Source organism: Vitis riparia, chromosome 7 (assembly GCF_004353265.1).
Source record: "Vitis riparia cultivar Riparia Gloire de Montpellier isolate 1030 chromosome 7, EGFV_Vit.rip_1.0, whole genome shotgun sequence".
In the NCBI taxonomy this organism is placed as follows: domain Eukaryota; kingdom Viridiplantae; phylum Streptophyta; class Magnoliopsida; order Vitales; family Vitaceae; genus Vitis; species Vitis riparia.
Genome location: NC_048437.1, coordinates 16,146,983 through 16,170,064, shown reverse-complemented (window position 1 = coordinate 16,170,064; position 23,082 = coordinate 16,146,983). Strand labels below are relative to the sequence as shown.

The following is a 23,082-nucleotide window of genomic DNA, read 5'->3' as shown; positions in this document are numbered from 1 at the left end:
TTTTTATAATACCATTTTGTAGGGAGCATTTTTTCTTAAAAAAAAAAAAAATTAAGTTTAAGGGAAAAATAAAAAGATTAAATTAAATCAAATTAAACTACTTTTATATAGGATGATAATTATCTTCACTAAATAAGTACTATGCATGACCCATAATTATATGTGTTTATTTGTAGTACAAAATGGTTTAAAAAATGAAATGGATTTACAACCCTTGCCATTTCCCCTCTGGAACAATAGCATATCCCTTGCCAAAAAAAAATTGTAACAATCCAACAACAGAATTGAAAACTAACAAACGGCAAGAATATTATCAAAAGGCGCGTACATGACGAGTCGGATGCGAGAGATTAGGATCGTGTGCTTTGTTGCAAACAAAATAAAAAAGGAAGAAAAATGGAGCATTAGATGGTGCAACAAGCCCTTTAGACATCCCCGTATTTCATCAGCACACCTTGCACCACTATTTTTTTGGACAGAGCACTCCAATAAGCTCCACCAAATATAATATTGATCAGGCTACAGATTTTAATTTTCAAATTTACCCAAACAAATACCCAGCAGAAATCTAAAACGTGGAATCCTTTTTAGTACTACAAAAAATTCACTATCAGCAACTGTTATGGAATCCTTTGTCGTGTTGGATGACAGGTCCTTCATGTGAGCAAGGACGCCTAATGATCCTCAAAATGATTGAAGAAATACATTTCCATTGCAATGGGTAGGTTGCCTCTTTAATATCACTTGATGTTACTCTCTGGTTTTAGGAGCATTGAATTGAAATCAACTGAAGCTCGGGGAGATGGTTAGGATGCTGCTACCTTTGCTTTCTTCTTCCATGCTAAGTACTTTGCCGTTTCTTGCTTGTATCTTCTCCATTCTCTAAAGGCAGCAAGAAGGACATGCATTGACACTGGTAGAAAGAAGGGCTGTTCAATTGGAAAGAGAAGATAGACAATGAGAACAATAAGGCCAAATCAAGCACTAGCTCAACTTTGTATGCAAATAGGATGCTTTGCAAACAAAAATTAAGTTTAAGGGCAAATTTTACACAATTTTATGCCCATGCATGCTACTGAGACTAACAATAACAGGGGCAGTAACCCTTAGAGCTAAAAACCAAACTCTTATAGCCTTTTGGAATGTACACAAATCATTGGACAAAGTTGATTCCTAGCATGTGGGTGTGTGCGCATGTATATATAAACCATACAGATTTACTTGTCTATATGTAGCTTAAACTAGAACTAGGTGTTATGCACAAATATTTTTCTCAAAACTGTCTATACAGATATTCGACTTAAATATGAAAACCCTTGCATGCGTTCCTCCAATGCGTAAAAGTAGATTCCTCTATCTCTACCATTAGAAAATGAATTCTTAATTACTCAGTTCAGGATAAAAGATCTGACTGTTATGTAACTAACCGAGTAGACAGCAAAGCAATGCTCAAACGAGTAGTAGCTCACGGACATGATAGAAGGGTGGAAAAAGGCATCTTCTGCTAAAGATCTTGCTTGCCTTGAGGAGACTGACAAGTGAGAATAATTTTTTACCATTTTCTCTTTACAATTAACACAGATAGAAAATCCTCAATGAAATCCACAGGCAAATCACAATCTAAAAGGAGTAGGGAGTACAAAGCAACATACCGGCTGAAGCATCATAAATTCCAAGAGATGCATTACTTTGAGTTAATTTTGCTGCTTCCAGGGAAAACTTCACCTGCTCAAGCAGGTAGATGATATTAGAATATTTCTAATTCTAACAGCACAGCCAAAACCACAAAATCTTAGGAACACAAGCCAAATAAATCAAAACCATTAAAATGACACGAAAGAACAGGAATCATGACCCAAGCATTAACAAGACTAGAATATAAATTGCCAGATCAACCAATTAAATAAAATCCTGAAGTAGATAATATCTTACTCAAGGTCTTGAAAGAAACATGTGAACTTAACTTAGGTAATGTTTGCAATAATATGCAATCAAAATCCTCAAATAGTAAAAGAGACGAGTCTACAGTAACCTAAGGAAAGATACATTATGTGTATTCTAATGAAGGACAAAAGAAAATGGACAGGAACAAGATAGTGTACGATGCTGAGTTTTTTTTTTGGTTGGAGTTTGAACAATAATAATATTAAGTATGACACAGTGGGTAAGCCACATGATTAGCATTGTACACAGTGGCTAGCATATGGAGCAATTATATATGATACAGTGCCTCTATATTTAGATTTATGAACACTCGTACACACACAGAATAACTTCAGCACTTAGAACAGACCTAGATGATCATATCCGCAGCAAAAAATACAAAATGCTCATAACATGAAATAAAAAATAAATAAAGTGAATGATGACTGTGCTGCACTACTAAGAAGTAGTGGGTTTCATTAATCAAGTAAGGCTCAATGTTTAATCTTGGCTCAGCTTATCTGGACATGTTCTAGCTCAGCTCAAGTTCAAAACAAGCATGGAGATTTTCAATTGAGATAAGTGAGTTATTCGATCAGATTAATTTAAACATTGGAGATTGAAAGGTTGACTTTTATTAAATATCTTTTCTGATTTCATGGTGGAAGATTTAAACTTGAGAATTCAATGGACTACAGACCTAATATGACCTACGAGGTCAGCATGCAAGAAAAAACTAATAAATGTATGTCACATTTTCGACATGGTTTTCTATTTGATGTTTTTCATGATTAAAATATGGGTAGCTAGGTATCAGGCACTTGAGAAAGTCTTAAAATTGATATATTGCTATCAGAATTGCACACTTCATCTTTGACTTTGTTTGGGCTAGGCTTTTCTTAGTAGACAAGTTTCCAGTTGGAGTTTGAGCTTGGTTCATTATTTCATTTGAGTAACCACAGAAACTCAGACGAGCTTTAGCTTAGTCAAACACATATGCATGGTTAGATTCTATGGAACATAAACAATCCAAAGTATGTAATGAAGACACAACATGATTGGACCATAAATGTGTCTGCCCTGCATATTCTTCATTTAGGTACCAAGAATAGCTGTCCAATAATGAAAGAGACCAAGCTACTAGTTTATTCCAAGTAGCCTTACTCTTACAATCTGTTTCTTTGTTGGATTGATGCAGGAAACACCCACATTTGATATTCTACATTAGATGTACGGTTCAATTTGGTTTAGGGTGTAGAATGAGAAAATGCACATAAGGTTATTTAGCCTTCCTAGAAACTTGTACAAACAATCTGCCAAACTTTTCTGCTTTAGTCTTTAGTATTCTTTAAGCTTCCCCTTCTTGGAGCCAACACAACAAAAGTTGGACAAAAGTTATTTCAGATCTCTGAATTATGTGAAATACCCTAAGATCCTCTCTAATTGTCACCCAATTTGGTTTTCCAGAAAGCCAGTCATCTGATCTGGACCAGGGAGCTTTGTCCTTAGTTCATACATGACTGTTAAAACCCTGTTTCAAATGATTGCTCCAAACCAACTTTGTATGCCTGACCCAGACATATAACATTAATCCCATCAATGCTAAGCCCACTGAATCCTTCACTTGATCAAGATGCTGGAAGAAATCTGACATCCTGAGCTAGGATCAATGGATCATTCATCTCAAACAACCAGGTTTACTTTACCCTTAATTTAATTCTATGGAAAACTTAGTACTTCTGTCCTCTTCATCAAGACTCTGGAGTTATGCCTCCGATCGATTTCTTCCAAATGGATGCCCGTATCATCTTAGGGACTCCCATGGTTACAAAATGCTGACAAAAATCGCTAATCTCTACCACAATTCAATGAGACCTAACCAACTGATTTGGACAAAAAAGGAATACAAAAGCCTCTCCACTAGCCCATACAAAACTCCTTTTTGATCAGCTCTTTTACATCCCAAAACCTAATCTGCACAAAATTTCTAACTTTACAAAAAGACATCCTTAAACACTTGGTTGCACCAATGTCCTCCTATAAAGCCTTCATCTTCTTACCTAATACTCGGATTCTCAGAAAAGTTACTATCTTGTGCCAATCCTAACCTTTTTGGAATAAAGAGAGTAGAACAATTTTTTACAACTACATATGAAATAAACAGTCAGTAAACACCTTTCACCTGGAGGATCAGATGCCAAAGGCCACAATGGAAATTAGACAATCACAGGTTTAAAGAGATTTACAGATGACGAATTAGAAAATTTTTATTTCATGACTGACCTGTTTTCCTATTTCATCCATGATAATCATCCTTGGAAGGGATTGAACCTGCACAGAGGATTGTTATGCTCAACAAAAGAACTGACCAAAATAGAGAAATGAGTAATAGATGCTTGAAACCTACAAGTACGTGAATAGAGCGAGAGCTTACCAATCTAGAGAGAGATCCAAGGGTAGTAGCACATGAGACAAGATTAAAACATGTATGTTGCCGTGACAGCACGTCCAATTCCCTACAAAATAAGTAAGGAATTTGTTGCATTCAACTTGCTGCATTCTGGCACAATAAGTACCAACTGAATGATCTCATAAAAAAATAAAAATAAAAATAAAACAATAAATAAGACAGTAGAAAAACACTGGTTACAATTTTGAGGCCTTTAGAAACAGAAGTTATAATTAGGGTGAACAGAGGAAACAGATTACATTAATCCTTCCAAGCATCTAATATTAACTCCTCCACAATCTACATATGCACAGGTAATGGAAATCAAAGAGTTATGGAAAAACTGATTACACTACAACATCTATTTGTCACTTCAAATAACATCAGAGCCTTTAGCTTCCAAATCGTTAGTGCCACACTTGCTTAATATATTTAATATCAAGAATCAAACAGTGGTGACTTTCTTTTAAAGACTGAAAAATGAATGGACCAATTCTTCTCACCATTCTGTAAAGCCTCTTTCACTGGCTAAAAGATTGGTAGTCCCTGATGCACCAACATAAAGGCTATCAGATTTAAGGCCAAAAAGTTGCCGCAGCTGGCCCATGAATATTTCAAACACCTTCTGAAGATCCTGTTTCAGAATGTGCATCCATCAAACTTGAGAAAATGAACTAGAATTTATCTGCAATAATAGACCATTGACTTCTAGTCATAACAATTCATATTCTTCCAAGATTGCAATCAAAATGACAAAAAGAATCTGTGACTAGTTAAATTCCTAGATTACAATTAAACTGAATTATAAAAGTTACCTGGAAAGCCTATCAAAACAAGAAAGAAAAGCCTGATGGGGAATCCTAAAATTTGGTATGCTTTCTGGGTCTAGAAAAGTGTGCAGCTTCAAAAACATGAATCTTATGATATGTTGGGAATTTTTTATGATAATCATCCAAGTCAAAAACACATCTTATTGCCTGAATATTGGATAAATTGCAATGAAGGTATCTATTGCATCTAAATTTTTATGAAATAAAAGATGCTCATTGAAGGATAAGAGACTACCTTGACGTCTATATTGCACTTTCTTAAAGAACTTATCATGGAGGCTTTGCTACACAACTTTATACATCAATAATAAGGCCACAGTTAGCATAACTCACAATCCTTTTCATCATGTTAAAACCAAACATATTAAGTTGAATCCACACTAATAAAATAAAACTCAAGAATGGGCAAATTTGTGCTTCATTTATCAAAAGTCAAGGATCAACTTGCAAATTAGAATGACAACAAATCTATTCTAGCAATGTCAGCAAACCTGCCAATTGTCTATGTGAAAAGAGAGAAAAGGGAGAATCCCTAATTTTTGTTATTAAAAACTGTTAATAATACACATTGGACTTGGGTATATATATACATGTTAGTGGGACCCACAATACAATAAGGAAAGAAAAGGAAAAGTAAATAACTGAAATAACTGTACACTATCTAACACTTCCCCTCAAGCTAGAGCATATATGTTATATGCAACAAGCTTGTTACAAATGTATTTAATTCTAGGACCTCTGAGAGATTTAGTAAAAATATCTGCTAGTTGATCATTTGAATTGACAAAATTAGTCGCCACACATCTTGTTTCTTACTCTTCCAGGATATTAGGTTACCTCCAATAAAAACACAATACCCGGAAGTGGAACGTCTATCTGTGGGTGAGTCAGCCCAATCTACATATGTGTAACCAACAACCTGGGTATGACCTCTGTTCTCATACAACACACTTTGGCCTAGTGTGCTTTTGATATATCGAAGAATGTGGATTACAGCATCCCAATGGCTATCACATGGTGACTGTAGGAATTGACTAACAACACTTACAGGAAAAGAAATGTCTGAACGAGTGATGGTGAGGTAGTTGAGTTTACCTACAAGTCGCCGATATCTCCCAGGATCTCCTAAAGGCTCCCCCTGTCCTGGTACAAGTTTGACATTTGGATCCATAGGAGTATCTACCGATTTACAGTCTAACATACCGGTTTCTTCCAAGATGTCTAAAGCATACTTCCTTTGGGAAAGAGCCATACTGGAACTGGATTGAGTTATCTCAATCCTTAAGAAATACTTGAGTTTCCCCTAGTCTGTAGTCTGAAAGTGGGTGAAAAGGTGTTGCTTTAGTTTCTAAATACCATTCTGATCACTGCCTGTAATGACAATGTCGTCCACATAAACTACCAAATAAATACACTGCCCTGAAGAGTTATGATGATAGAAAACGGAATGGTCTGTTGTACTACAGAACATGTCAAACTCTTGAACAACAGAACTAAAACGACTAAACCATGCTCGAGGAGATTGTTTCAAGCCATATAGAGAACGACGTAACCTGCACACTAAACCAGACTCCCCCTGAGCAACAAAACCAGGTGGTTGCTCCATATAAACTTCCTCAGCAAGATCCCCATGAAGGAAAGCATTTTTAATATCTAACTGATAAAGAGACCAAGAACGCATAGCAGCCATGGAGAGCAATAGATGAACAGAAGTTATCTTGGCAACAGGAGAGAAAGTGTCACCATAATCAGAACCATAAACCTGAGTATAGCCTTTAGCAACTAAGCGGGCCTTAAGGCGATCAACCTGACCATCATGGCCAACCTTAACTGTGTAGGCCCAACAACAACCAACTGTAGATTTACAAGAGGGTAAAACAACAAGATCCCAAGTGCCATTGGAGTGTAAAGCAGTCATTTCATCTACCATTGTCTGTCGCCAGCCTGGATGGGAAAGAGCCTCAAGGGTGCTCTTGGGAAGAGAAACAGAAGATATAGCAGAAACAAATGCAGAATAGGGTGAAGATAATCGATAGTAACTCAAAAAATTGTAAATGAGATGAGGATTACAAGTAGATCGATTACCTTTCCAAAGAGCAATGGGTAAGTCAGTAGCAGGAGGCAAAGCCAAGGCAGGAGAAGCCGAAGGGATAGGAAGTGAGTCAGCAGGTACCTCGGCCAAAGAAGGAGGATCAACGACACGATGACAACGATGATAAACCTGAAGTGGGCGAGAAGGCACTGCATCAGGTGGGGAGATAATGGGAAGGGGTAAGACTTCAGAAACAGGAAGAGACTCAGAGGTGGAGAAGAATGGTGAGTCCTCAAAGAAGGTGACATCAGCGGAGAGAAAGTAGCGATGAGTCTCAAAGGAATAACAACAATAACCCTTTTGAAGTCTGGAGTATCCCAAAAAGATGTATTTTGTGGCTTTGGTAGAAAGTTTGTCCTGTCCAGGAGTGAGAATATGAACAAAGCAAGTACAACCAAAAACATGAGGAGGAAGGAAATAAAGTAGTTGGTCGGGGAAAAGAAGGGAATGAGGAATCTGATCGTGTAATACAGATGAGGGCATACGATTAATCAAATAACATGCTGTAAGAACAGCGTCCCCCCAAAAACGAAAAGGAACATTACTATGGAGAAGGAGAGTACGAGCTGTCTCAACAAAATGTCGATTCTTACGTTCAGCTACCCCATTTTGTTGAGGAGTATGAGCACAAGAAGAGTGATGAAGGATCCCATGTTGGGACATAAATGAAGTAAATGGTGCAGAAAAATATTCCCTAGCATTGTCACTGCGTAACACACGAATAGAAATATTGAACTGGGTTTGGATTTCAACATAAAATTTCTGGAAAATAGAGAATAACTCAACTCGATTTTTCATTAAAAATAACCAAGTACATCGAGAATAGTCATCAATGAAAGTGACAAAATACTGAAATCCTAAAGTAGACGCGATCCGACAAGGACCCCAAACATCAGTGTGGACAAGTTCAAAAAGAGACTTTGCTCGATTATTCAAATGCTTTGGGAACGAGACACGAGTATGTTTCCCAAGCTGATAGAACTCACACGCAAGCGACGACAAAGATGAAAAACGAGGGACCATTTTCTGGAACTTGGATAGACTAGGGTGGCCCAGACGATTATGGATGAGGGAAGCATCAGTGGAAATGCAAACTGTAGGAGTTGAAGGTGAGGTGAGGTGATAGATTATGGATGAGGGAAGCATCAGTGGAAATGCAAACTGTAGGAGTTGAAGGTGAGGTGAGGTGATAGAGGCCTTGAGACTCACGTTCTATGCCTATCGTCTTCCCCGTACTCCGGTCCTACAAGGTCACAAATTTATCAGAAAAAGTAATAGAGTAGTTAAGAGTACGAGTGATTTTGCTGATAAAGATAAGATTAAAGGAACACTCAGGAATATAAAGGACAGAAGAGAAAAGTATAGAAGGGAGAGGATGTGCCAAACCAATGCCTTTAGCCACAGTTTGAGAACCATTAGCTAAGGTAACAATAGGTAAGACAGAGGTAATAGTAATAGAAGAGAAAAGATCCTTATTACCAGATATGTGATCAGAAGCGCCAGAATCTAGAATCCAAGGTCCAAGAGAAGATGTGTGTAAAATAAGCAAAAGCATTACCAATCTGGGCAACAGAAGCAATAGAAGCTGACTTGGTGGCCTGATAGCAGAGATAGTCATCATACTCACTGTCAGTGAGGGAAATACCCTGAGATGTGGAGGAACTGGGAGGCTGAGGTGGCTGAGGATCAGATGACTGGGCCACGTGGGTAGTGCGGGGAGGCCGCCCATGTAACTGATAACACCGATCACGAGTGTGGCTAAGCTTATTGCAATAGGTGCAATGAGGACGTTGGCCTCTACCTCGGTTACCACTGTGTCCTCCTCGAGAGTTAGTTTGAGAAACTAACACAGAAAAATCTGTAGTGTTATCAGATGGCAAAGTCTAAGTGGAGGAGATACGGAGGAGGCGAGCAAACACATCATCCAAGGATGGAACGGAGGAACTGCCAAGAATCTGATCGCGGACGGTTTCAAGATCTGGACGAAGGCTAATAAGCGTAAGAACCATGAAGAACTTGTTAATCTGTGTTCGTTGATCCCCAACATCAGTAGTAAGAGGCATCACGATCAAGAATTCCTCCTTAAGAGAGGCAATCTGGCCAATATAAGTAGATAAATTCATGTCTTGTTGTCTGACATTGACAATAGAAGAAGTCACCTTATAAAGACGTTGGATATCATTCGTGTATAGCCCTTTCCCCCGATTCCAAAATTTAAAGCATGTTTTGTAGGCCCGAAGATGAAGCAGAATCTTAGGATCAACTGATTGCCATAACACACTACATAACCGTGCATCTATCTTCCTCCATTGTACTCTATCAACCTCAGGGATATCCGCCTCCTACGTAACAAGGTGATCCTCATAACCTTGACCTATAAACCACAGCTCCACAGAGGCAGACCAGGACAAATAATTTTCACTGCCAACCAATTTCTCCGAAGTAATCATAGGAGATCCTGATATGACAGAGGAAAAAATAGAACTTTTAGTAGTCATATCTACTTATTTGGAGAACGAAATATGTTTGGATCGAAGAGAACCCTAATACGGCTTCAGATTGCGGCTATAAGAAGAAAAACCAAGGATCCACGGTTGTGAGAGACCAAATAGTAAAGAAAAACAAACGTGGCACTACTGGAAGGGTAGAAGAACACTTCCTAAGACACGTGTAGGGTTCGGGGTGGAGAGGAAGTCACCGAAGGTCGTCGGAAAGGTTGTTTAGAGGGTCGGCAGAGACAAAAAAACCCCAAAAATTGCACTTGCAGGGCTCGGATGGCACAAACACAGATGGAGGGTGGCTAGACAGCATCAGGTGAGGTTGGAGGTGGAAGCGCGTGGCCGGAAAGTGCTCCACGAACCCACACGCACCGGCGCGTGAGGTTCAGGCCGCTGGAGAAGAACTGCGCGTGGTCGGCGCATGGCTGAGAATCTCCCTCCGGTGTTTTGACAAAACTTGAAGATCTCTTCCTTGCGCACCTGATGACATGGTCGGTGTCGGAAAAGGACTTTGCCAGAAAAAGTCACCGGAAAAGTCGCCGGCAGTGAGGGTTTTCTGAAGGCGATACGGTTGATCGGAAAGCTTTATGAGATGGGAAAGGTGACCGGAATGAAACGCGGTCACTGAAAGGTTTCCCAGAATTGATTCACGGATAAACCGGAAATAATTAGGTTTTTTTTTTTTCTCCCTAGGCTCTGATACCATGTGAAAAGAGAGAAAAGGGAGAATCCCTAATTTTTGTTATTAAAAACTGTTAATAATACACATTGGACTTGGGTATATATATACATGTTAGTGGGACCCACAATACAATAAGGAAAGAAAAGGAAAAGTAAATAATTAAAATAACTGTACACTATCTAACAGTCTAGGCCACTTTCACCCGCACAAGCTGGTCTTCCTCTAAAATAACACTGCTTGACACCAAAACATTTGGCAGACTTCAAAGCTAGCAATCTTAGAAATTATAATAATGTCAAAAACTTATTTGGGGAAAATATTTTTTTTTCCCAAACTTTACATCAAAAATATCAGAATATTGTCCCTTATAGAATATTATTTGGGCATCTTAAATTAGTATGCCAGAATCATATGGAAAGTATATAAAAAGGGATCCCACCAAAAACTATATATGAAAGTGTAGTATAGTGATATAGAGAATATAAAAGGCTGGTATACATATATATATATACACACACACACACATGAAAGTCTAGTACAGTGATGGAAAGTACATTGAAAATGAGAAAACGGGTTTTTTTTTTGGATTTCCTTTGTATTTTTATTGTTATAATCCATAAGGTAGTAAATTAGCAATTCCAGGCTAGGATTATTTGGTATCTAGGTTTAGTATGGGGAAATTTTGGCATATGGTTTTGTTTCTCGCTGGGATATAATTAAGTACTTCCTCCAATATAGTGATTGATCATTTAATGCAACAACTGCATGATAAAAAAACATTTAGTAGGATGGATTCTAAACATGGACTTCTAACCTGAGGAGAAATTGTGTGCCGGGAAGGATGCTTACTTTCTGAATCCCTCAAACAGCCTGGGGGGTTCCAAACAGCAACACCTCCCCACATCTACAAGACATAATTGAAATCTAGTAAATCATGCAATTTCACAACAATAGTGAGTAAACAACAGGCATGAAGATGATGAAGGAATAGAGACTCACTGGAGAGATAAAGGCATTTGTTACTGAAATTTCTCCATTTGGAAACTGTAACAGAAGAGGGCATTCCTTAGCAGATGGTATATATCTGAAGACATATCAACAAAAATTATGTTGTGAGCACATCGTAATCGAGATAAAATCTTCACCTGCTTTCCAATCACAAAACAATCATCAAATTAAAGAAGGCATTTAAAGAAAACAATACAGAACCATGGAGATTGTCATATGATTAATGCATCTAATAGACATGTATCCTTGACCCAACAATAACCATCATATGGCAAAACGAGAAATACTTCCAGAAAAATTGAAATAAAAGTAAGAGGAAATGAATTATATACACCACAAATTGCAAAATCTTCGATCGGCCCCCCGCTGCAATAGAAGTATCCAAATGCCACTCATTTGAATTCACCTATTCAGATAACCACCAGTCATGCATTAAACAAAGTATCAGCCATGATCTCAATAAAGGAAAAGTAAGCAATGACAGAGAAAAATAATTATAACAGTATGGTGGATGAAGAATGTTAAAAATTGTGTCCAAAAGGGGAAAAAATGAAAAAAGTAGCTCTAATAAACAAAGTAAACCATAAAATCATCAATAATGGGTAAATATATATAACTGCTCTTGCCAAATCAAGATGTCATGCTTTTTTACTTTGGTATCATGAATCAAGTTGTCTTTCTGTGCGAAATGAATATATGATACATGACACCTTTTGTATAGGAATGTGCTCTATCTATCTATCTATCTATCTATCTATCTATCTATATGTGTGTGTGTGTGTGTGTGTGTGTGTGTGTATGTATTATGCATTCTCATTTCTATTGTTCTTTGCAAACAAATGGTCACATGCTAGATTAGTAGATCCATAGCCATGACGAGATATACATATGATACAATTATCACATTCAGAGGCAGATAGATATGATCTATGGCAAATATGTATTGAGTTTGAGCATTATCGCATAACAAACAGTATGATGCATACAATTTGCACATTCAAAGACACCAATTTATACAAAAGCAGCTCTGAGAATACTGGATTTAAGGATTTTAGAATTCATCTTCAAAGGAAAGAGACAGATAACTATCAGAAGCAGAGAAACTTTAGAAACATACAAAGAAAGGAAGATCTTTGGTACTAAATATGTAGCTATCCCATTTTTCATCCCAGTAAGAAAATGATGACTTTGGAGTATGGTATAAAACCTGCATCAAGTCAAAAACAAGAAAACTTACAGCCTAAGTTGCTGAAAAAGGCACCAAAAATTGAATGCCATAAGAATTAAGTATCATTTAAAGAAAGAGCATCTACTACCTGACTTTCCACGCTTATGTTTGCTACAGGTCCCAAAGCCTTAATTACAGGGGCCAACAGAATCTCATCTATTCTTTGGAAATCCCTACAGTTACAAAGAAGTGTAAGCTGGACAAAATAAACACTTTGGAGACATACTACTTAAATGTTTGAATAGGCCGCCTACTATCTTAAGGATGTACCAATTAGAAATATCCTGGGTGAGGCACATAATGCAAGTTTTGTTCGCATTGCATAGAGAATGAAGATAAATTACTTCAAGTTTTTTAGAAGCACACCAAGAATTCATGCTTGAAAAGGGAAAGTTGACTCAACAATTACATGAATTGACAAAGATAATATCCATTTTTTTGTTAGCATGCTAGTCTTCAAACAATTTCATGCCCTAATTGTTCAGGTGGAAAAGTCATGGAATAGCTCCCCATTTTTTGCCAAGCCCTTATCTTGACAAATATTTTTTTGATTGGAAACGCCACAAAGATATATTAATATAAAAAAGAAGTACAAGAAGAAGGATGAGAAATCCTCCCACCAAAGACAACTAAATTACAGGAAAATACACATAAAACAAACAAACTCCCACTAAGGACCAATCCCTATGGAATACACACCGCTATCTAATCCAACTGAATCACATTAAGGGGAGTCCCCTTAAATGCCTTGGAACAGAAAGCCCAAAGGGAAGCAAGGAAAACAATAGAGTCCCAAAGGAACTCTGAATTTTTTGCTTTATCCTCGAAAATCCTTGCGTTTCTTTCCCACCACACAACCCGAATTAAAGCTATGCTCGCAGCTTGCCACAAAACTATCCCTCTCTTAGAATTATCGAAGCCTTTAAATTTGATGGGCATCATGTCATATATGCTCCTTGGGGGAACCCAATCCATCTTAGCTAACTGAAATAACCTGTGCCACAACCTAATCGTCAAGGAACAATGAAGAAAAAGGTGATCTGCTGATTCCCCATGCTTCATGCACAGGATACAAATATCAGGACTAAGGGCTTTGTAGGGTCTTCTCACTTGTAACATGTCATTAGTATTCACCTTCTTGTGTGCCACTAACCAGACAAAGGACTTCACTTTGAAAGGAACTTGAGACTTCCACACGAACTTATCTTGACAAATATTCTTGAAAGGTTTTGTAAGAATCATGTGATCTTGGAGGCATTATAGAGTTTTGGGATTCAAAAAAAATGTTTATATCTTGATGAGTAATCCCAATTTAATACCCAATCCTTTCTCAAAGTCCTCAGTAAAGTGGCTTAAGAATTGAAAAGATTAAAAGGGATTACCCTCAAAATGGAACTGAAATAGTAAGGTAGATCATCTAATTAGAAGGGAAGTCATTGACAGCCCAAGTTTAAAAGGGGCCTAGGATTAAGCAAGGTGATTCCTAGAAATATTTTTTGACAAGGTGATTTCTAGAAATATTGCCTTTGTAGAAAAGTAGGAATGGGGGTAACCAAGTTGACTTCTTTCCTTAATCTCCTCAAGGGGGACCATCATTTAAGCTCCAACCTTCGATGAAAGATTGCCATTTCACAATAATTGTTAGAGTGTACAATATACATTATGGGTCCAAATCTTATAAGCTTAAACTTTTAGGAAAATTGGTTATCTAACATGGTATCAGAACCTCATTTGGCAAGAGGTCATGTATTCAAACTTTATCGCATGTTTATTTTCTCAATTTCTTAAGCCAAAAAGTGGCCACTTTATTTCCCCAATTTATTAAGCTCATGTATGTTTCAAAAGAGATTACAAGTGAGGAAAGGTGTTAGAGTGCGTGATATATATTATGGGTCAAAATCCTACAAGTTTAAAACTTTTAGGAAAATTGATTGTCTAATGATAATAAAGGTCTATTCCCCTATTAATATATTTTCATCTTTTCACTAAAGAGGATAATATTTTGAGGCTTACTCTTGCCATTTGGAAGGCAATGATGCACCCTCAAGTAAAAGCTTTTGCTTATATAGCATTCCAAGATAAAGTGAGCAGTGAATACCAAGAATATGCTTTAGAATAATAGGCTAGTACCCTTGTAATGGTACGGTGTAGTAGAATGTGATCAATAGATTCTTCATCTATTTTACATGGGAAGCATATAGCCAACATTTGGCCTCTTTTTAAAAGCTAATCAAGAGTAGAGACCTTTCTGCAACAAGCTTCCCATGCAAAACACTTGCTTTTGATAGAGCCCACAAAACTTACTTTTGTAGCAATTGCTTTTTTCCTTATTTGTGTTTCTTGGGTTCTACCATCCATAATCAAAGAGACCATTTTAGGTTGGCATGACTCATTTGTGGGAATAAGATGAAAAAAGGTTTGGAGAGCTATCCTATTATGCATCTTTTAGCTACTTTGGAAAGAGAAGAATCATAGGTCTATGAAAACAAAGAACAATTAGTCAATGCTCTAAAAGGCCAATTCCTTAGTAATCTTTTGTTGTGGATAAAGATATACATAGATGTAGGTCTTATATCTTCCAATAGATTTTGTTGATGGGTTAGGTTCTAGCTAAGAGAGGGTGTTTTTGTTCATCGTTTAGTGCTCATTGTATATGATTTTGTTGATGCGTTAGGTTCTAGCTAAGAGAGGGTGTTTTTGTTCATAGTTTAGTGCTCATTGTATATGTCTTGTGTACCTTAGTGCGATGTTTTTTGACACCTATTATATTTCTTTGATTGTCAAAAAAATAATAGGCTAGAGAAAGCCATGATGCCAAACTATGTTTTTGGTCGAACAGGGGTTGTGAAACCATGGATAACTTATTTTTGCATTGCTTATTTACTCTATCCTAATAGTATATACTTTCTATTATTTGATTGGGTTGCGTGTGCCCCTATGGAATTTCTAGTCATTGGAGGTTTTTTTTTCCCCGGAGACGGAAAATGTGTAGTGTTGCTCCCATGTACATGTTGTTCTTTGATTTGCTCTATTTAGTTGGTTAGGGGGCAACAAGGTTTTCAAGAAAAAAGTCCAAAACAGAGTAGGTGCTTTAGGATAAATGGTCTTGGCTTCATTGTGGGCCTCAATTACTAAGGACTTTATTGCTATGCCATTCAATTTTATTTTCAAAATTGGAGAGCCGTTTTGTGGGTGTGTAGCTCATTCCTTAATCATGTCTCAAAGTGGTGCCTTTGCTGACTGGTTGGATGAAATTTAATTTTGATATTTGCCCCAAGGGATTTCAAGCCAGATTGGAATTAAAGGTATTTCCCAAAACCATGAGGGAGAGAGTTGCGTCCCACCAAGAAATTGTCAAGACCCAAGATAATAGCCAAAGTCAGGCCCTCTAGTAATACTACCACTAACAACTTGGCATCCATATTCACCCTGCCCCAGCAGGCTTGTAAGGCCATATTATCAACCTACCTCCATGATCTTTAAAACACTCTGATAATAACTTGGCATCTATGGCCGGCCCTGCCCCAGCAGGCTTGTAAGGCCATTAATCACCCTACCTCCATGACCTTTAAAACACTCTGACAATACTCATCTGTCGCAGGATTCCCAATGAGCATTTCTCAATATTCAGCTTAAGTCACCATAGTATAGGAGGTTTCCACTCAACATGCACCTTTTCAGCCCTTCTATTTGCACAATATACATCTTTAATCCAGTATGATCACACTCACAGGGACACCTGAGAACTCTGAAGTAACTAAAACCCACAAGGAGGGACCCAGACATATCCACCTAAAATCATTAAATATGCTTTGTCATATGCTAGAGATCTTTATCCCTTCTTCCTCAATAGAGGTGGACTTCAAGTCAATCCAAACAATCAATGAAGAGGCCGATCACTTAGTCAAAAGAAGGGCTTAACCACTTCTAGACCTTGTAGGAGATTATTCTTCTCCTTTATATGGGATTTGGGTTTGAAGTTTCCTCTTTAGTCTTGTGCATTCTAATTTCGATTTCTCTTTTTGGTGTTTCTGGTTCATGACTGATTCTCTCTTTTTCTTTGTTGTTTACCTTCACCCCTTTTAGCATTTCATTTTCAATAAAAAGAAATATTTTCTAGGACTGCATATTAAACCAAGTACCCAAACCAGGCTTGGTAAGATGGTCCCTTAAGTTTTTAGATAGGCAAGCCAAGCTCACCTATTTTAAGGCATCACCAATTGGAGGCTTGATAAGAGGCTCATGAACAGACCAATACATTGAAAAGAAAAACTGAGCTACTAGAGGTTGGCCTCAATTAGAGGTTCATTTAAGATTGTTTGTGAGATAAGCAGCCCTAGCCAAAACCTATTGGAAGCTCACTAATTTTGTGAACAAACCTAGGGCTTCAGTTCAGCTGACCTCAGCTCATTTACAACCCTAACATTATATATTGGACAACCCCAAAGAATCGGACATTATATACTGAACACAAGACAAAGATCAAACAAAATGCTAACATTATGCATATAAATGTGCTTTAGATAACCTAAAAACGCAAAAAAATGTGCTTTAGATAAATATAGGGAGGAAAATAAAGCTCCATACCAACCATAAATCCAGTCAGTTGGATCGGCATTCAATAAATTAAAGGAAAGAACAATTCTCCCATCTGCACCAACTGGCATAAACTCTCCATGAATCGATCCCTCCTCTTTCCCACCATTAACAAACACCTTAACAAAAGTCTCCGCCACCCTTGCCACCATCGCATTCATCCCATCCTCCAAAACTCCCCCAACAATCCAAGCATGCCTGTACTTCCCAACCACGGCCCTAACTTCCCACCTCTATTCACCACCACAACACTATAAACCTTCCTAAAACCCTCACAACTCCCCAAAACAGACCCCAAAAACTCATCAACACCATCATCATCATCACCACCACCACCAAGATCAAATTCCCCAATTGCGCCACACCGCCACATGCAAGTGGACTCGGCATTGTAGTTCCTCGCACAGCCAGAGCCAGAGTCAACTGTCACAGACACAGTATAGTTGCTATCGCTACAAGTGCCGCACACGGGATGTTTGGTCAATTTCTTCATTTCGTGTTTAATCGAAATCCCTAGCTCATAGGCATCGAAATTATCAAACCCTACAAAAATTGCCTGAAAGTGGCATGGGAATAACAGCGGACTGGACCCGACGGAGTCCGACAGCGAATCGATTTCACGAAAGGGGAGCGGGGATCGGTAGATTTCGATGGATTTGAGCAAGAATGGGGAACCTAGGAAGAAGGAGAAGAGGACGGTTAGAGTTAGGAAGAGGCGCTTCAATCCCGGCTTTGTTTTTCGCATAGAGCAGGGGTCGAAATCCGAAACAGAATTTTGGGACTCATCGGGAAGTTCCGATATTTCGGAGGGTCTGTCCTTTGGAGATTCTGAGAATTCCGCCATTGTTGATGCAGCGGAGCTCTTGCTTCAGGCTTCAGGCACCAGTTTTTATTCTGGTGTGAATGTTTTAAAACTTAATACAAAGTTAAAAGATATTAAATATAACAATACTAAAGCTGCCTGAACAAAGCCGTCTTAGCTCAGCCGGTAGAGCGCATGGCTTTTAACCATGTGGTCGTGGGTTCGATTCCCACAGACGGCGCTAGACGTTTTCTTACCTTTTGAAATTTAAAAAAAAAAAAAAAAAAATGATTACCCTGTATATAGGGAGAATTAAAAAAATAAAAATAAATGATGACTATATATATAGGGAGACTATATGGGTTTGAAAATTGTCCCAAATCCCTTTATATATAGGGAGAATATCTTGGTTTGAAAATCGTTCCAAAATGTCGATGAGAGAAATTTTGGTTAAAATCGGCTCCTAGCAAAATTTTAATGATTTTTTTCAACTTTTTCAATTGGTTAACACGGGGTCAACATGCTATAGTGCTTCCGCAACAGTGATGCTACAATGTGTCGTTACAGTGAAATGCTATAGTGTGTTGCTACAGTGAAAGCTTGATAAAAAAATTTAAAATCCCTTTTAACTTGTTGTTGAGGGGACAAAAGCTTCAATTGAGGCTTGGTGAACCACTAGGGCAAGTATGCCCTTTGTTAAAGATGTTGCACCAAATATATTTATATTAAAAGTCATCAAATAAACAAAATATTAAAAGAATATTTTAAAGAACAAATTAATTATAATTATTTTATAATTAAATAAAAGTTTTTCATTTAATTGATTACCAAAAATATAAAATTATCATGATAATTTTCTTCATAGTTTTTAATATCATTAATAGATTAATTAAATATTAAATAATTATACATATATCACAATTTATTTTATATCATTTAATACAATTGAATTAAATGAATCATAATTTTAATATTAAATATATTTTAAAATTAAATATGACAATATTATTATGAAATAATATTTGATATAATTTAATAATAAATGTAGACTTATAAAATTCATATTTTTTTTATCGATGTATAAGATATTATTATCAAATATGATAAATCATATTATATATATCAAATTCTTCAACAAAACAACTTTAAAATGTTTATTATATTTCTAATTACGTTTTTATAAGGTTTTTCTTACATTCCCATGAATTTTGATCAATTTTATGTCTATCGATATTTTTTTCCAGAATATCCATTGATATATCTGTAAAATCGAAGTATCGATATATCTATAATTACCAACATGTTTATCTTTGAGCCCAAGACCTAATAGAAGAGTGAAAATTGAAGGACATTACCTTTGAAAATTTCCTAAAATGTCTTTGGTTGTTAAAAAGAAATCTTTCTCTTTCTCTCTCTATTCATTCACCTTACATTTCTCTTACATATTAATTGGTGAGACCTAGTTGGGAGATGTCACTATTTCCACCAATTATTTTTCTCTGCCTAATAAATTGAATTTTGGAAATTAATAGTTAAAAATGATTATTACTACATTTTTTAAGTAAATATTTTTTAAACACATCATAAAATATTTTTTTTTTCAAACTTACAAAATATATAATAAATATTTTTTAAACACCTTAAAAAATATTATTGTTCTTTTCTATCTAATATATATATATATATATATTATTTTTTATATAAACATCTTTAAGGTTATAGACAATTATTTAAATATTTTCTCTATTTTATGGACAATACATAAACATTGTCTTAATATATTATTTTATAACATGACTATCTTTTAACTAATGGTGATAATTAATTTTTAATTGAATAATGTATTATAATTTAATAATTTGAAAAATATTAAAATGCCCTTTTAAATATGGAATAGATATGGACTTGACATGGTTTAAATTATTAAAACACGATGTCATCAAGTCAAGCAAATGCATCATAATTTTCTCTTCTTTTTTGTCCTCATACATGAATTCACAAAAAGGTAGTACCTAAATATTGTGGTTAATTTTCCTTTATATGGGATGTAAATGTACTAAAAAAATATTGTTAAAACTACTCAAACGAAATATGCAATTACAAATTTTGGATGATGAAATTTAAAAATTCAAATTGTAATAATTTTTAGGTGAAGGAATGTGTAGGGGAAAAGTGTCTAATCCTTAGGTGACAAGAAAAAAAATTGGTTCAAAATTGATTGAAATCTTGCAGAGGGTAGTCTTGTACATCCCTTGTATAGTTAGTATATTTGTCTTATACAATTAGTACATTTGTCTTGTATAATAAGAGTAACACCCTTGTATAGTAGTGCAAATTTCATATACAATCCGTGAGTGACAAGAAAAATAAAAAAATGATTCAAAATCGATTAAAATCTTTCACAAATGGTAACCTTGTACACCCTTGTATACTAAGTACATTTCCCTTGTACAGTTAGTGTAACACCATTGTATAATGACGCAATATATCTCTCTTAAGTTATGTGTCAACATAGGTATATTAACCATATTTCTAATAGTTTGATTAAGAAAATGGTGGATGAATTAGGACTAATTTTTCCCCCCAAACATTATTGCTAGGAAAAGTATCGGAATTTCCATGTGAGAATTAAATAAAGTGCATGACATGGGTATGCAATCTATGGGTGACAAAGAAAATGAAGAAGTGATTTCAAATCGATTAAAATCTTTTACAAATGGTAGCCTTGTACACCCTTGTACACTTAGTACATTTCCCTTGTACAGTTAGTGTAATACCATTATACAATGACACAATATATCATTCGTAAGTAATGTGTCCAAGTATGTGTGTTAACCATATTTCTAATGGTTTAGCTGAGAAATTGGTGGATGAATTAGGGTTAATTTTTTTTTCCCTAAACATCATTACTGGGGAAAGTATCGAAATTTCTATGTGAGAGTTAAATAAAGTGCATAATATGGGTATGCAATCCGTGGGTGACAAGAAAAATAAATAAGTGGTTCAGAATCGATTGAAATCTTTTACAAATGGTAATCTTTTACACCCTTTGTACACTTAGTGCATTTCCCTTGTACCATTAGTGAATACCCTTGTACAGTGATACAAATTAAACATGATTTCAATAGTTTGATTAAGAAAAAGAGTGGAAAACTTAAATCCAATTTTTTTTGTGAACATATTATATTTTTGTGAAAAAAATATACAATTGACCGATTCCTTTATTTAATTGTGAACTTATTTTGTTTTTTATTTTATTATTAAAATAACTAATAGAAAAAATAAAAAAGAATAATTAATAAATGAAATTTAATTCTATTTATTATTTTCATACAAAAAAATAGTATTAAACAAGGTATTCAATTTTTATTTTTAAAAATAATTTTTATTTTTCAATTAAACATATTTTCAAAAAGAGACAATATAGAAAATAAAAATTATTTTTAAAAATAAAAAAATAAAAACTAAAAAAAATATTTTAAAACCAAACTCAAACATAATTTATATAATTTTTAACTACTTGTTTACATTTAAAATGAGTAAATATACCATTCAACCCTTTTATATGAGAAAAATTCAATCTCTATTATATTATGTATTGATATAATCTATTTCTAAATACGAAAAACATTTTAATTGGATATTTAAAATAAAACTCTCCATCCATCCTCTTTACTTTTTTTTTTTTTTTTTTTCTTATTTCAATAAATTTTCAATTAATTCAAATCATTAAAAAAATTATTTAATAAACAAATTTGCAACATTTCATATAACTTATTACCCAAAAGTCTATGTTAAAAAAATTATTAAAATAAAGAAGGAAGAAGATAATTTTTTTTTTCTAAATAGCATTTTAATCATTAAATTATTTTTAGTAAAAAAATAAACTTTAAAATACTTTTTAGTATAAAATAAAAAAAATAGTAAATGTATTTATTTTAAATTGTGTTTTAATCATTAAATTATTTACTTCTAAATGTAAAAGAAAATTTTTATTCATTTAAATTAATATTTCTTTTCGAAAGTATTTTCCGAAATAGTTTTTGAATCATTAATATATTTTTTGTTTATTTATGATTTAAAAATAGAAAATAATGTTGATTTTTCAATTATTTTTAAAAGAGTTTAAAAAAATAAAAAAAATGATTAAATAAAGGAGAATTTTATGGAAGTGACAAATAAAGAGTGGTGGTATAAAGACAAAATTGATGGGTGTAAGTCAAAGGGTATTTTTGTCTATTCCTATTTCATATACTTGTAATCAATTATGGGTGTTTAGAGGACTTTTTATTAATTATCAAACCTAATTGGGTGTAAGGCACAATTCTTCCCTATATATATCACCACATATGTTGGTGTTGGTTTAGATTAGATTGAACTGAAACAAATTAAATTGTTGGCTATAACTATAGACATAAAAAAAATAAAAAAAAATAAAAAAATAAAAAAATAAAAAAAAATTAGTGGATTAAATTAGTACTAATTTGGTATTCAAAATGAATAAATAAATAAAAAGAAATAATAGATATCCTCTTATGGATAAGTTTCTCTAATCTCCAAATATAAAAAGGATAATAATAATAATAAGAAAATTATTATTATTATTATTATTATCTTGTTGGTAAAACCTCATTGGGAGAAGAAAAATTGTTAAAATCAAGGAACTAAATCCCTTGAATTAAGCAACTAAAATTCGGGAATTTGAAATTCAAATTCCCTATTTTCAAGGAAAATCTTAGGGAAAAAATCCAAAGGCGACTTCGTATGGGAAAAGAAGCTTCATAACAAAAGAAAAAACTTCATCAAATCTCCCTACAAGCTCAGTAAATGGTAAAAGAACTACTGCATGCATTCTTCGACATTCAACGAATTCATTCAAGAATAAGTCACTTGTGGCCCTCGATTGATCTTCGAAATCAAGAAAACATCATCGTCGTTCTTCAAGTTGTGGTCAAAGCGAAAGAGTCGAAGGGA

The 23,082-nt window shown here is 35.0% G+C and overlaps 1 protein-coding gene and 1 non-coding gene across 2 annotated transcripts; one reads left to right on the top strand and one right to left on the bottom strand.

Annotated features, from left to right (window-relative positions):
• Window positions 1-284: 284 nt before the first annotated feature.
• On the bottom strand, window positions 285-18,178 carry LOC117918576 (GPI transamidase component PIG-S). Its single transcript, XM_034835324.1, is given in 13 exon segments — window positions 285-929; window positions 1,428-1,531; window positions 1,653-1,725; window positions 4,207-4,254; window positions 4,358-4,439; window positions 4,876-5,006; window positions 11,289-11,378; window positions 11,474-11,558; window positions 11,815-11,888; window positions 12,600-12,689; window positions 12,799-12,883; window positions 17,298-17,535; window positions 17,538-18,178. Coding segments are annotated over 13 exon segments (1,836 nt in total). The 5' UTR covers window positions 18,151-18,178; the 3' UTR covers window positions 285-806.
• Window positions 18,179-18,276: 98 nt separating this feature from the next.
• On the top strand, window positions 18,277-18,349 carry TRNAK-UUU. The gene has a single exon. It is a non-coding gene; the product is annotated as a tRNA-Lys (tRNA).
• Window positions 18,350-23,082: the final 4,733 nt, after the last annotated feature.